This window comes from Xenopus tropicalis, chromosome 3 (assembly GCF_000004195.4).
Source record: "Xenopus tropicalis strain Nigerian chromosome 3, UCB_Xtro_10.0, whole genome shotgun sequence".
NCBI lineage: Eukaryota > Metazoa > Chordata > Amphibia > Anura > Pipidae > Xenopus > Xenopus tropicalis.
In genome coordinates this window covers 145,635,360-145,651,815 of record NC_030679.2, presented here as the reverse complement: position 1 = coordinate 145,651,815, position 16,456 = coordinate 145,635,360, and the positions used below count along the sequence as shown (strand labels likewise).

The 16,456-nt window shown below is 42.4% G+C and overlaps 2 protein-coding genes and 1 non-coding gene across 3 annotated transcripts in view; 1 reads left to right on the top strand and 2 right to left on the bottom strand.

The window, feature by feature from the left end:
* The window catches only part of LOC100491800 (extracellular calcium-sensing receptor), a 63,084-nt gene extending 61,986 nt beyond the window's left edge, over nt 1-1,098 (bottom strand). The window contains exon 1 of the mRNA XM_031898265.1: nt 1,055-1,098. Within this exon, the coding sequence (XP_031754125.1) occupies nt 1,055-1,098 (44 nt within the window). The remainder of the gene's footprint in view (nt 1-1,054) is intronic.
* Nucleotides 1,099-2,415: 1,317 nt separating this feature from the next.
* Nucleotides 2,416-2,487, top strand: trnap-cgg. Its single transcript has one exon. It is a non-coding gene; the product is annotated as a tRNA-Pro (tRNA).
* A 1,114-nt stretch (nt 2,488-3,601) lies between these two features.
* Nucleotides 3,602-14,011, bottom strand: LOC116409573 (extracellular calcium-sensing receptor-like). Its single transcript, XM_031898264.1, has 6 exons — nt 13,893-14,011; nt 11,472-11,763; nt 10,069-10,899; nt 5,312-5,539; nt 4,666-4,789; nt 3,602-4,512 (listed from the first exon to the last, which is right to left on the bottom strand). Exons 1-6 carry the CDS (start codon nt 14,009-14,011, stop codon nt 3,602-3,604), a joined length of 2,505 nt encoding a protein of 834 aa, XP_031754124.1.
* Nucleotides 14,012-16,456: the final 2,445 nt, after the last annotated feature.

Genomic DNA, 16,456 nt, shown 5'->3' with positions numbered 1-16,456 from the left:
CATTGTTATTTGAATTCCAAGCACCTTCTGTTGTTAGGGGTCATGGGAGCATTTTTTTGGACTTGCACCTGCATGAATCCTTGCAGAACTTCAGTGAGATGTTGTGTTATCCTTAAAACGCCTAGGGCTCGTCCGGGATTTGAACCCGGGACCTCTCGCACCCGAAGCGAGAATCATACCCCTAGAGCAGGGCTGTCCAACTGGCAGCCTGCAGGCCGCATGCGGCCCTTGACCCCCCTCTGTGTGGCCCCCCACCTGTCTGGCTGCTTTGATGGCTTAACTTTGTGTTATCTTTAAATGGTATCAGTATGAGGTATGAGAATAACTGCCCCCCCTGCATGGTTCTCACCTCAGATTCAGGCTGTAATCCCCCTGTATTGTTTAAAAATGTAATCCCCTGTGTTGTTCACACCTTTTAATCTCTGCATTGTTCAACCCCTGCAGTGTTCATACCTCAGACTCAGGCTGTAATCCCCCATATTGTTCACCTCTTCACACCTCAGACAGTGTATGTACTGCCTGGCCTATGCTGCCTGTGTATAGGCAGCATAGGGTAGGCAGAGTATGGCACATAGGCAGCATAGGGCAGGGAGGGTATGGCACACTCAGGCAGCATAGGGTAGGCATAGTATGGTACATAGGCAGTATAGGGCAGGGAGGGTATGTAACACACATACTGCATAGGACATGCTGGGGGTTACTGTGCTATCCACAGGGGAGGAGGCATATGGATTTAAGGGTATGTCTTAATATGACATAATATAATTCTTTAACATATGAATGATGGTTGATATCCCTGCGGCGACCGTTGTGATAAAATGGGTGTGGTTTGAAGTGGGTGTGGTTAAAAATTGGGGAGTGGCCAAAACTGGCTTCCATTAGCGGCCCTCCACCATGTATGCGAGAGAAATTCCGGCCCTCGGCACCGCTGAAGTTGGACAGCACTGCCCTAGACCAACGAGCCAGACGTTGCACTTTTGGGGATGAACCAGCCCTGAGATGCACGGCCCAGCAACATGATTGAAATCACAAGACTGCACCATGTACCCCTCACTGAATATGCCTGTTGTAAACCAGAGTCTTGTCTTCTTTCCACATTGCATCTTTTATGCCTTTCATCCACCAGAATGGTACTTCTGCATGTTACCCTGGTGATGGATGCATCTGCTCCTTGAGGAAAAAAGTTTTACAACCTTCCTTTTGCAGGAAAACATTTCCCCTATATTTCTTTCTCATAAAGACCTTTTTATCTGTGAAATGACTTCTTTGTAGTAGTCCTTTAGTAGGAGTTAGTCCTCTCGCGAGAACTCGCGACGGCCAAAGCGCTTCTTTGGGTGCACAGACCGTGCCATCTTTGTGCCAGTCTTGCTGATAGAAGACTGGTATGCATCGTCACTTAGATTTTCCATGCTATGCCATCAAACGTGGCTTTGAGAAAGCTTGCTTAAGTATCATTCCCTGTTTTAGCAATAAGAGCACAGGTTGGTCAAATCCAAGGGGTTATAAAGCAGTCGACGAGGATGGGATTCGAACACACACGTGCAGAGCACAATCGATTAGCTGTCCATCACCTTAACCACTCGGCCACCTCGTCTTCTATTGGTTACGTGCCCGGTAGGCTTGGATGTTTGTCTCAGATAAGGTTACCAGGTCCATTAGACTTCGGGGCGCCCGGCTTATAAATCTGGCCCTGTTTTTACCGCTGGAAAAGAAGAGGAAAGTACAAGCATGAGAGTGGAAAGTTTTTCATACGTGGCGGCCAAAGTCTAATGGGCCTGGTAACCTTATCTGAGTCAAACATCCAAGTATCTCCTGATACTTTCCCCGGCATGCCGTATCACCTTTGTTCAAATGACAGGAAGCCAAGTTTTTTACAGGTATTTTCAGGATAGGGCAATTATTGGGGGAGGATAGAATAGATTTTTTAGTTAAAAATTTTTAGTGTTACTTTTCCTTTAAGCAAGCTTTCTCAAAGCCACGTTGGATGGCATAGCATGGAAAATCTAAGTGACGATGCATACCCGTCTTCTATCAGCAAGACTGGCACAAAGATGGCACGGTCTGTGCACCCAAAGAAGCGCTTTGGCCGTCGCGAGTTCTCGCGAGAGGACTAACTCCTACTAAAGGACTACTACAAAGAAGTTATTTCACAGATACAAAGGTCTTTATGAGAAAAAAATATAAAATATAAAAAAAAATTTTCCTCAAGGAGCAGATGCATCCATCACCAGGGTAACATGCAGAAGTACCATTCTGGTGGATGAAAGGCATAAAAGATGCAATGTGGAAAGAAGACAAGACTCTGGTTTACAACAGGCATATTCAGTGAGGGGTACATGGTGCAGTCTTGTGATTTCAATCATGTTGCTGGGCCGTGCATCTCAGGGCTGGTTCATCCCCAAAAGTGCAACGTCTGGCTCGTTGGTCTAGGGGTATGATTCTCGCTTCGGGTGCGAGAGGTCCCGGGTTCAAATCCCGGACAAGCCCTAGGCATTTTAAGGATACCACAACATCTCACTGAAGTTCCGCAAGGATTCATGCAGGTGCAAGTCCAAAAAACACTCCCATGGCCCCTAACAACAGAAGGTGCTTGTGGGGCAGATTTATCACATTATGAATTTAGAGCTTAATACATAAAAACTCATGCCTAATTTTCTGTAGATATAGAGCATTCAGACTGTAGGTCTATCCTCCTGTCTGCCTAAAGTATTATGGCTCTGAACATAATATAAGAATTAGTGATGAGCGAATCTGTCCCGTTTCGCCAAAAAATTAGCAAAACTTTGAAAAAATTCATGGAATGGTCAAAAATTCGGTGAATGTAAAAATTGATGCGCGGCAAAAAATAATTATCACTCATCACTAATAAGAATGCATTACAGTAATTACAATACCAATAGGAATTCATGTTAAAGGGCACATTGTACCAATGATAGCGATGAGCAAGTTTTTTTGCCAGGCATAGATTCCCAGCGAATTTCCGCATTTCGCCATTAGCGAATTGTTTTGCAAACTTCCATAAAAATTTGCCGCAAATAAATTCTGCGCGCGGAATTTTTTTTTGGGCACGGGCGAGGCAAAATGGGCGTGGTTGCATTAAAACGGGCATAGTCATGTCAAAATTGGGCCATGGTCACGGCAAAATGGACTCAGCGAAAAAAATAGATGCGGGCAACAAAAAAATAGCCGTGGGTGACAAAAAATAGTTGCAGGTGATAAAAAATTAGCCGTGGCGACAAAAAATAGATGCAGGTGACAAAAAAAATAGCCGTGGCGACAAAAAATAGATACAGGTGACAAAAAATAGCCGTGGTTGACAAAAAATAGATGCAGGTGACAAAAAATTAGCCGTGGCGACAAAAAATAGATTCAGGTGACAAAAAAATAGCTGCGGGCGACAAAAAATAGATGTAGGTGACAAAAAAATAGCCATGGGTGACAAAAAAACACGAGACAAATGTGTTTTGCAAATTTTTCGCTGTTTCTCGAATTTTCTTGCCGTTTCGCGAATTTTATGGCGAAGCGAAACGGGACAGATTCGCTTATCACTAACCAATGATCTTGAAATAATATTGGAATCTTCTTCACCTTGCATGGGATACTATATTTGGCTGCCAGCCTTCTTCATGAGTTGTTTTTTGGAATTCATATTGGGCTTGAATTTTATGATATAGCATTTTGGAAAGAACATGCAGACCACCAAGGCCCAGCTAGAAGACAGAATGGCAAAGATCTCCATTGCCTCTGTATATTTGCCTTGGGCACTGAGAGATGCTGGGATGAAGGATACCCAGACACTGAGGAAGGCCAACATGCTAAAGGTGATGAATTTGGCCTCATTAAAGTTGTCAGGAAGCCTCCTGGCCAGGAAAGCAACAGAAAAACTTATGGCAGCCAGGAAGCCAAGATATCCCAACATACACCAGAAGGCTGTAGCAGAGCCATTGTTACATTCAATGATAATGACTCCAGGTTTGGTTTGAATGTCATACTGTGGGAATGGAGGTGCCTGTAGCAGCCATGATATACATAAGATACATTGCAAGGCAAAACAAATAGCAATGATCATGTAAGATACAATAGGACTGGTCCATTTCCTTAGTCTGCTGCCTGGTTTGGTGGCCATGAAGGCAAAAACAACCATTACGGTTTTGGCCAGTATACAAGATACACAGAGGGCAAACACCAAGCCAAAGGCAGCCTGGCGAAGAAGACACTTCTCCTGCTGAGGGTAACCAATGAAGGCCAAAGAGCAGAGAAAGCAGAGGGGCAGACATGACAGAAGAATACAACTTAAAGAATAATTGTTGGCTTTCACTATAGGGGTTGTTTTATATTTCATAAAAAGTTTCAGTATAACGACAGGAACCAAAGATGATGTGATGCCCGTAGCTGCCAGACCTGCCCCCAAGGGATCTTCATAGGAGAGGAATTCTATGTTCTTCTGCATGCATCTAGTCTTGTGTCCGTTTGGCCATTCATCCCACAAGCACTTGAAGCAATCAATAGAGTCTGTAAAGGAAATGAATAAAATAAATGACTAATGAAAACATCAAGTTCTAGGGTCTGTTGGGAAATGACTTGATTACGTGCTACTAGTAGAACTTCATAAAATCATAACTATATTATCATGGAGAGAGCATTGGGCAAGATGCCACCACTTGCCTGTAATATTGGAGATCTCCCCTTGGGGACATGGGATACACTGGAAGCAACAGGCCGGCTTTCCTCTTTCAGAAGTTTTCCTGAAACCCAGGGGGCAACTCTGGCTGCAGACTGACAGGGGGACCTAGGAGAAATTTCACAGTAAGGAGCCTCCCTGTGACTCTAATATCCTTATCATTTACAGTAGGGGGTACATTATCCCTTATAATACATGAGTGATACTCAGAGTTCCCTGTATAACTCAGCCTGCAGCCTTATGCCTTTATATGGGGGGCACAGAACCCCTCAGTGACTGCTAATATCCTTATCATTTACAGTAGGGGGTACATTATCCCTTATAATACATGAGTGATACTCAGAGTTCCCTGTATAACTCAGCCTGCAGCCTTGTGCCTTTATATGGGGGGCACAGAACCCCTCAGTGACTGCTAATATCCTTATCATTTACAGTAGGGGGTACATTATCCCTTATAATACATGAGTGATACTCAGAGTTCCCTGTATAACTCAGCCTGCAGCCTTGTGCCTTTATATGGGGGGCACAGAACCCCTCAGTGACTGCTAATATCCTTATCATTTACAGTAGGGGGTACATTATCCCTTATAATACATACGTTTCTTAATTTCCATTCATTGAGGAACGTACCTGTAGCTTTCCAGCAGGCCAGGAGATGGCGCTTTTGTTAAGAGTGAAGACTTGACCAAAAGAAGCTGCGGTATCGTAACTTCCCACGTTGACTTGTTTAATTGTGCCATTTGGGGTCCCCTTCCAATTGACAATGTCATACACAGCCGGTGGGTCCCCATTTTTATCGAAAAACAGTTCCCTACCGCTGCTCAGCGTAACTCGGACCTTTTTCACGTAATGTAACAGCTGTATGAAAAACCCCATACTTTAAGAATATTATAGATGGACCAACACTAAGGGGCCCATTTACTTACTCACGAACGGGCCGAATGCGTCCGATTGCGTTTTTTTTCGTAATGATCGGTATTTTGCGATTTTTTCTGAAAATTATCGCGACTTTTTCGTTACCAATACGATTTTTGCGGAAAAACGCGAGTTTTTCGTAGCCATTCCGAAAGTTGCGATTTTTTCGTAGCGTTAAAACTTGCGCAAAAAGTTGCGATTTTTTTCGTAGTGTTAAAAGTTGCGCAAAACGTCGTGCCTTTTAAGTTTTAACGCTACGAAAAAAGCGCAACTTTTCACGCAAGTTTTAACGCTACGAAAACTTTCGGAATGGCTACGAAAAACTCGTGTTTTTTCGCGCAAATCGTATTGGTAACGAAAAAGTCGCGATAATTTCCGAAAAGTCGTAAAGGCGCCGAAAAAATCGCAAAAAATACGAAAAAGTCGCAAAATGTTCTTTTCCAATCGGAATTTTTCCAATTCGGATTCGAATTCGTGGGTTAGTAAATCAGCCCCTAAGTAGTGATGAGCGAATCTGTACTGTTTTGTTTTGGCAAAAAATTCGCAAAACTGCTGAAAAATTCACGAAATTGCAAAAAATTTACAAAACACATTGAAGTCAATAGGCGACTTTTTTCTAAATCTAAATGCATTAAGTATATAGGTGTTTTTTGTGGCAACTTTTTAGTCTCTGCAACATTTTATCTTGGTGACTTTTTTATCTCAGCAAATTTTTTTTATCGGTAAATTTTTGCCACCATATGGCCATAAATTAGCCTATGGGGAAATCCAGAATTTTGCTGCCAATCCATGCCTGGTGAAAAATTTGCTTATCACTAATACTAAGAAATATTTCCATTGGTCTACATTTTTAATTTTGTATGTTTTTGAATTTATTATAAAAAATTAGATCTGGTTCTAGGGAGTCAGAGCCTAGGAACCAAAATCCCGAATACAAACAGCAGAATAAAACAGCAACTGTCTAGACGTGAGCTGCACCTTCTCCACCCATCCCTGGGACCCATCCCAAACTTCGCCCTCCATTCTACAACAATCTAAACTTAGCAGCACCGTTAGATCTATCTTACATCCTTTTCCCCCTGAAACAGTAGAGGAAGTTAGAAATCTTCTTGTCTACCCCAAACCCACAACCTGCTCCTTTGACACCAAACCTTCTCGCCTCTTTCGCCCATTTTCTGATAGACTTAGCCTCGCACTTACCCACTTGTTTGCAACAACCTCGCCCAGCCTCTCATTCACAACTCGGCAATCTGGCTTCCACCCAATACACTCAGCAAAGCTGCACTCACCAATTACCTTTTACACTGTTGACTACTGACTACTCATTGAGGTTTTGTACTCTATTGTTGAGCTCTTTACGATTGCAGTCTTATCTGTCTCCCCTAAAATTACTTTTTTGCTCCATCTCAACCTTGTTCCATCTCTCTGTTGGAGTTCTTTATGACTACAGTATGTCTTGGACCCCCTACTTCTCTAGGAAAACTGATGCCATCTGTATTCTCCAGACCCCTCTCCTTCTGTCCTTTCTGATATCTTCTCCTGGAAGGCACAGTGCAACCTCATTTAGGACTGCATAAGAGTTTTGGTATGTGAAAGTCACGGGATTTAGCTAGGGGTCGACTGCAGACATAGACATAGTAGTCTCAGACATAGGAATCAAAATAACTCATAGGCAATCTTTACTATTGCAGTCTTATCTGTCTACCCTAACATTACTTTCTTTGCTCCATCTCAACCTCATTCCATCTCTCTGTTGGAGTTATTTATGACTATGTCTTGGGCCCCCTACTTCTCTAGGAAAACTGATGCCATCTGTCTTCTCCCCAGATCCAGATATCTTCTGATGGAAGGAACAGTGCTACCTCATTCTCAGCCTCTCTGATCTGAATTCAGTATATTTCTGCCATATTCCCTTGTTCCTCAGATGTCACACAAAGTCACCTTTCACTCAACAACACTGACTTTGAGTGACATCTGAGGAACAAGGGAATATGGCAGAAATATACTGAATTCAGATTAGAGAGGCTGAGTTTGAGGTAGCACTGTGCCTTCCAGGAGAAGATATCTGGATCTGGAGAAGACAGATGGCATCAGTTTTCCTAGAGAAGTAGGGGGCCCAAGACATAGTCATAAAGAACTCCAACAGAGAGATGGAATGAGGTTGAGATGGAGCAAAGAAAGTAATGTTAGGGTAGACAGATAAGACTGCAATAGTAAAGATTGCCTATGAGTTATTTTGATTCCTATGTCTGAGACTACTATGTCTATGTCTGCAGTCGACCCCTAGCTAAATCCTGTGACTTTCACATACCAAAACTCTTATGCAGTCCCACCTTGACTACTGCAACTTACTCCTTACACTCAAAATACTTACACTCATTCTCAAGGCTCTTACCCCTCCTATAACTCAGCTCTGCTTTTGACCTACACCTCCCCTGTCCTCTCCCCACGTTATACAGATTTAAGACAGTTTTCAAGATTTCTTTGAAATTTTCTGTCATGACTTAGCATTGTCTCTCTTTCTCTCTAAACTTTCAACCCCTCCCTAAACAAACATCATGTTAGAGAAGCATATTCAATATACATTGATTTTTTTGGAAGTCAGTTTACTGTAAGAGATAAAGCTATTTTCCACAGGCACATGTGTCTATTCACTTACCCTTTCAATATTAAGCACTTGAAAGTAGAGTGTTCTGAGGTTCATTCTAAATTAATGGTAAGTGCTACATAACTTGCTGGTACAGGTAAGGGATCCCTAATCAGGAAACCCGTTATCCAGAAAAATCTGAATTACGGAAAGGCCATCTCCCATAGACACCATTATAAGCAAATAATTTTAATTTTATAAAATGATTTCCTTTTTCTCTGTAATAATAAAACAGTACCTGTACTTGATCCCAACTAAGATATAATTACCCCTTACTGGGAGCAGAACAGCCCTATTGGGTTTATTTCATGGTTAAATGATTCCCTTTTCTCTGTAATAATAAAACAGTACCTGTACTTGATCCCAACTAAGATATAATTACCCCTTATTGGGGGCAGAACAGCCCTATTGGGTTTATTTCATGGTTAAATGATTCCCTTTTCTCTGTAATAATAAAAAAGTACCTGAACTTGATCCCAACTAAGATATAATTACCCCTTATTGGGGCAGAACAGCCCTATTGGGTTTATTTAATGGTTAAATGATTCCCTTTTCTCTGTAATAATAAAACAGTACCTGTACTTGATCCCAACTAAGATATAATTACCCCTTATTGGGGCAGAACAGCCCTATTGGGTTTATTTAATGGTTAAATGATTCCCTTTTCTCTGTAATAATAAAACAGTACCTGTACTTGATCCCAACTAAGATATAATTACCCCTTATTGGGGCAGAACAGCCCTATTGGGTTTATTTCATGGTTAAATGATTCCCTTTTCTCTGTAATAATAAAACAGTACCTGTACTTGATCCCAACTAAGATATAATTACCCCTTATTGGGGCAGAACAGCCCTATTGGGTTTATTTAATGGTTAAATGATTCCCTTTTCTCTGCAATAATAAAACAGTACCTGTACTTGATCCCAACTAAGATATAATTACCCCTTATTGGGGGCAGAACAGCCCTATTGGGTTTATTTCATGGTTAAATGATTCCCTTTTCTCTGTAATAATAAAACAGTACCTGTACTTGATCCCAACTAAGATATAATTACCCCTTATTGGGGCAGAACAGCCCTATTGAGTTTATTTCATGGTTAAATGATTCCCTTTTCTCTGTAATAATAAAACAGTACCTGTACTTGATCCCAACTAAGATATAATTACCCCTTATTGGGGCAGAACAGCCCTATTGGGTTTATTTAATGGTTAAATGATTCCCTTTTCTCTGCAATAATAAAACAGTACCTGTACTTGATCCCAACTAAGATATAATTACCCCTTATTGGGGGCAGAACAGCCCTATTGGGTTTATTTCATGGTTAAATGATTCCCTTTTCTCTGTAATAATAAAACAGTACCTGTACTTGATCCCAACTAAGATATAATTATCCCTTATTGGGGGCAGAACAGTCCTATTGGGTTTATTTAATGGTTAAATGATTCCCTTTTCTCTGTAATAATAAAACAGTACCTGTACTTGATCCCAACTAAGATATAATTACCCCTTATTGGGGCAGAACAGCCCTATTGGGTTTATTTAATGGTTAAATGATTCCCTTTTCTCTGTAATAATAAAACAGTACCTGTACTTGATCCCAACTAAGATATAATTACCCCTTATTGGGGCAGAACAGTCCTATTGGGTTTATTTAATGGTTAAATGATTCCCTTTTCTCTGTAATAATAAAACAGTATCTGTACTTGATCCCAACTAAGATATAATTACCCCTTATTGGGGCAGAACAGCCCTATTGGGTTTATTTAATGGTTAAATGATTCCCTTTTCTCTGTAATAATAAAACAGTATCTGTACTTGATTACCTGCCATGGCTTAAAATTCAAAATATCTGGGCACGTCTGATTTGATAATCTACTTCTTCCTTTATTGCAGTTTGTCAAATCTTCCAAAGCCTTGGCCATAACATGCACGGCAGTGTACACATTGTAGGTGGCTCTCAAACTGGAAACATCATTGTAGTTATTCTCAATGCTTGCAAGAGTCTCTTCACCTGTGCACTCTCTTCTTAAATCTTCCGATGTAGCCGTGGGGTTCTTCTCACCCAGGAATTTGCATTGGAAAGATTCTTCCCAAAGTAGCTTGACCCAATATTTTCCTAGAGATGTGGAGGGATGGACTTTGTTGAGGAACTCTCTAAACCCTGGGATCTTCCCACTGTGAAGAGCTAAGCCGATGGTGCCAGAAAGAATCTCTGAGAACTTTCCATCAGAGAATAGAGTAGAAGTTGACCATGCTTCACTGGCCACCAGAATTTTCTCTGTAACATTTTGAGCCAGCATCTCGGCTAAAACATGAACTAAATCAATAGCAGGGGAGAAGACAACTATAGCTGTGGCCGTCGACTCTTTCATAACTTTAACAATGTTCCGAGCATTCCGATCAGGTTGACTTGTAAGGATGGACTCTGTGAAGGCCACACAAGCTCCAGCCTTGATTATTTCTTGCTTTACCAGCTGAATTCCTTGCTGACCATAATCATTGTCTACAGCCAATAGTCCCACCCAGGTCCATCCAAAATGAAGAACTAATTTTGCAAGGCCTTGTGACTGAAAGGCATCGCTGGGAACAGTCCTAAAGAACGAGGGGAACATTTTTTGGTTGCTGAGGATAGGGCTGGTAGAATAATGGCTGACCTGTAGTGGAGAAAAAAAGTGCAATATTCAGCTATTATGTAGTAAGATTGTAGCTTGCACTGCTAATACAATGAAATTCAACCAACAGTTTCTTTGACCAGCCTGGTGGGAGAAAATTATAAAAGAAGAAGAAGAACATCTTCTTAAGTTGCTCTGCTTGAAAATGGATTCCAACATTTCAGGCTGGCACAAAAAAACTTGACTCTTGAAACAGATGGAATCCATTGTGTCTATCACCTCCCATAAGCTGAAGATCAGGGGCTCGAGCACTTGGACCTCTATGTATTTTTGATGATTTCTACCTCAAACTGCAAAACATTCTGGATTATCTTACCTGTTCACTGCTTATAAAAGACCACAGAAACGTCTGTTGGTTAAGTATTCATTCTGGGGGGGATAGTTTTCACCTAAGCAGCATAAAAGACGTGATAACCACAAGTTCTATCAGCTTTTATATGTATGGGCAGTTGGAAAAACCACTTGCATATAGAATGGAATGAAAGACAATGTATATAGCAAAGACAGAAGTGAAATGTTACATTACATAAGGATTTTTCTCCAGTATACTTTACCTGGGGGTATCGATACAGCCCCAGAATGTGAGCCAGTAGAATTGAGTGAGTGGAAATAGAAGCCCCAATAACACCAGAGAGGGGCATATTTTCAATACACCTGTAGTTGGGTATGGCTCCATTACGTCCTGACAGCACCTGTAATGTCCCTTCCAAGTCCTGCTGCAAGACATCGCAGGAATCATAGGCTTGAAACCCCAGGCTGATATTAGGGAGAATATTGGGGTTTGTGTTGATCTCCTTCACGGCAAACATCATGGCCTGGAGCTGCTGGAAATTCTCCAAGTGAAATCTTATAAAAGAAAGATAGAAAGGAATGTTGTGAATCAATGAAGAAGTTCTTCTTGGGGGGTCATATAAATGTTTGCTATTCACTAAGGGACTATGCCCGATTGTCTTTTCATCCATCTTTCAGGTGTACGGACTACAGCAAACCCATAGCTGGATGGGAGTAAAATGTTCCCAAGTGTAGAGTAAGTAACTAATCAGAACATTTAGGGCATTATAACCTTCCTAGAGCTAGAACCACCTTGTAGCCAGCTGGAGCAGAAGGATTAGAACATTAACAGGGTTAGAACTTCTGTTAAGCTTGTTATAGGTGGACCAGCAGGTAACCAACAAGAACATTATAACAGTCACTCACTAAAGTAATGAGATGTCCACATAACTAGAGAAAGTAGACTTGGCCTAGATCAAGCACTACCCAATCAGAATGTGGCAACATATTCCACTCTGCTGAAGAGTAGATGGGTGTAAACATTAAACATACACATAAAAATTTATAGATACACAATGTAAAGAGGGCCCTTCTCCATATATGTTCCCCTGTACTAAGCACAATTCAGCAGGAACAGCCCCCTAAGTTTGCCCATAGCCTGTACAGAGAGATACCATAAAACTATGGCACATAGGGATTCCCCTGTACTAAGCACAATTCAGCAGGAACAGCCCTCTAAGTTTGCTCATAGCCTGTACAGAGAGATACCATAAAACTATGGCACATAGGGATTCCCCTGTACTAAGCACAATTCAGCAGGAACAGCCCCCTAAGTTTGCTCATAGCCTGTCCAGAGAGATACCATAAAACTATGGCACATAGGGATTCCCTGTACTAAGCACAATTCAGCAGGAACAGCCCCCTAAGTTTGCTCATAGCCTGTACAGAGAGATACCATAAAACTATGGCACATAGGGATTCCCCTGTACTAAGCACAATTCAGCAGGAACAGCCCCCTATGTTTGCTCATAGCCTGTACAGAGAGATACCATAAAACTATGGCACATAGGGATTCCCCTGTACTAAGCACAATTCAGCAGGAACAGCCCCCTATGTTTGCTCATAGCCTGTACAGAGAGATACCATAAAACTATGGCACATAGGGATTCCCCTGTACTAAGCACAATTCAGCAGGAACAGCCCCCTAAGTTGGTCATAGCCTGTACAGAGAGATCCCATACAACTATGGCACATAGGGATTCCCCTGTACTAAGCACAATTCAGCAGGAACAGCCCCCTAAGTTTGCTCATAGCCTGTACAGAGAGATACCATAAAACTATGGCACATAGGGATTCCCCTGTACTAAGCACAATTCAGCAGGAACAGCCCCCTAAGTTTGCTCATAGCCTGTACAGAGAGATACCATAAAACTATGGCACATAGGGATTCCTCTGTACTAAGCACAATTCAGCAGGAACAGCCCCGTAAGTTTCCTCATAGCCTGTACAGAGATATACCATAAAACTATGGCACATAGGGATTCCCCTGTACTAAGCACAATTCAGCAGGAACAGCCCCCTAAGTTTCCTCATAGCCTGTACAGAGATATACCATAAAACTATGGCACATAGGGATTCCCCTGTACTAAGCACAATTCAGCAAGAACAGCCCCCTAAGTTTCCTCATAGCCTGTACGGAGAGATACCATAAAACTATGGCACATAGGGATTCCCCTGTACTAAGCACAATTCAGCAAGAACAGCCCCCTAAGTTTCCTCATAGCCTGTACAGAGAGATCCCATACAACTATGGCACATAGGGATTCCCCTGTACTAAGCACAATTCAGCAGGAACAGCCCCCTAAGTTTGCTCATAGCCTGTACAGAGAGATACCATAAAACTATGGCACATAGGGATTCCCCTGTACTAAGCACAATTCAGCAGGAACAGCCCCCTAAGTTTGCTCATAGCCTGTACAGAGAGATACCATTAAACTATGGCACATAGGGATTCCCCTGTACTAAGCACAATTCAGCAGGATCTCTGGATCTCTGCAAGGTTGCCCCTGATATTTATGCTTGGGCAACCTTGGACAATGAGATGGTGGGAACCAGTTGCAACACCCCTGGACATTATTTAGGGCCACAGCAAAGTTGATATAGTTGATTATATATCAATATCACGCAGCCCACTCCCCTCTTACGTTGTACAGTTGATACGCGGAGGTCTCTCACTGAAGGACACTGGGTGATATTCTTTGTCCAGATGAAGAGGTAAAACAACTCCTAGAAGTATATCCCCGGGCTGAAACATCCCCTCCATCTCCGAGCCATGGAGCCGGCAGGATTGGTCATTGTAAAAAGCCAAAATAAGGCCGGACAGAATGAGATGCCAAATCACTGTATATGAAACGTCCATAATAATATTACCAGCCGGGATAAGCCCTACAAACAGAGCACATAGATGGGTCCTTAGCCTTAGGAATGGGAGAATACGAGTAGGGTTTAAGCAAATAGATAAGTCAAAAGGGATTCTGGGAACAAATTCTCTTAGAAAAATCCCATTTACATGGGTTTATCCTATAGGCTAAAGCTCAGCCACTGGGTTTTAAAGCAAAAGCCGGGATAATAGCTGATCAGATTCCCAACTACAGACCGGTTTTGCCCTTCTTGGGGCTCATCAGTGTAGTGCAGGGTTTTCTGATCAGCTTAGGGAGAGCCACGAGTGGGGATTCACAAACAGGTCAACAGGGTTGAGGAGACCACCTTATACGTATGCAGATAGTCAAAAGGGATTCTGGGAACAAATTCCTTAAGGCTCTTCAAAAAATCCCATTTACATGGGTTTATCCTATAGGCTAAAGCCCACCCACTGGGTTTTAAAGCAAAAGCCGGGATAATAGCTGATCGGATTCCCAACTACAGACCGGTTTTGCCCTTCTTGGGGCTCATCAGTGTAGGGCAGGGTTTTCTGATCAGCTTAGGGAGAGCCACGAGTGGGGATTCACGAACAGGTCAACAGGGTTGAGGAGACCACCTTATACATATGCATATAAGTCAAAAGGGATTCTGGGAACAAATTCCTTAAGGCTCTTAGAAAAATCCCATTGACATGGGTTTATCCTATAGGCTAAAGCTCACCCACTGGGTTTTAAAGCAAAAGCCGGGATAATAGCTGATCAGATTCCCAACTACAGACCGGTTTTGCCCTTCTTGGGGCTCATCAGTGTAGTGCAGGGTTTTCTGATCAGCATAGGGAGAGCCACGAGTGGGGATTCACAAACAAGTCAAAAGGGTTGAGGAGACCGCCTCATACGTATGCAGATAGTCAAAAGGGATTCTGGGAACAAATTCCTTAAGGCTCTTAGAAAAATCCCATTGACATGGGTTTATCCTATAGGCTAAATCTCCCCCACTGGGTTTTAAAGAAAAAGTTGGGATAATAGCTGATCAGGTAGAAATGAAGTGTATGTTGTAGTTGGGCAGCAATAGCAGGGTAGGAATATATGGAGGGCAGGGGTGATAGGGAAAATTTAGGGGCAGATATTTTAGGAAACTGCCAGATCCTTTAGCACAAAGAAAATGAATGCCGGGGTAATGGGAATATCATTTTGGAGAGCAATAGCGGGGGTAGGTGTATAACCGAGGGGCAGGGGCAAAGCTGGGTGAGTAAGCAATAGAAATGGGACTCACTGTATCTCATTCTGCCCTAGAAGCACCTCGGCACCCTCCTTATTGAGATCGTCTGTATCAGGGCGCTGCCTAAGCACCAACCATTTCTGTTCCTCGGAGCAGTTTTGCAGAGTATTTATGTGGCACTGAATGGGATCGAAATGAGGAGATTCTCCATGGAATAAGAAGGAATTATGCACAGGCTCCTTACCCCAGGGCAATTTACATTTATAGGCATCAATTACCCAGATGTGCTTGTCTAATATTTCATAATCTGCACATTAACCCATTGTGCACTAGAATCTTAATATTGATCTCTCTCTCTCTCTGGCACATCGATTTACAAATCATGATTCTACCCATGGGTTACATAGTTACATAGGCTTGAAAAAAGACCAAAGTCCATTACGTTTAACCCTTCCAAGTGAACCCAGCACCCACATAAACTCATACTGATCTATCTATCCACTCACATACAGACCCACACTGACCTATCTATCCACTCACATACAGACCCATACTGACCTATCTATCCACTCACATACAGACCCACACTGACCTATCTATCCACTCACATACAGACCCACACTGACCTATCTATCCACTCACATACAGACCCACACTGACCTATCCACTCACATACAGACCCATACTGACCTATCTATCCACTCACATACAGACCCATACTGACCTATCTATCCACTCACATACAGACCCATACTGACCTATCCACTCACATACAGACCCATACTGACCTATCTATCCACTCACATACAGACCCATACTGACCTATCTATCCACTCACATACAGACCCATACTGACCTATCCACTCACATACAGACCCACACTGACCTATCTATCCACTCACATACAGACCCACACTGACCTATCTATCCACTCACATACAGACCCACACTGACCTATCCACTCACATACAGACCCATACTGACCTATCCACTCACATACAGACCCACACTGACCTATCTATCCACTCACATACAGACCCACACTGACCTATCTATCCACTCACATACAGACCCACACTGACCTATCCACTCACATACAGACCCACACTGACCTATCTATACACTCACA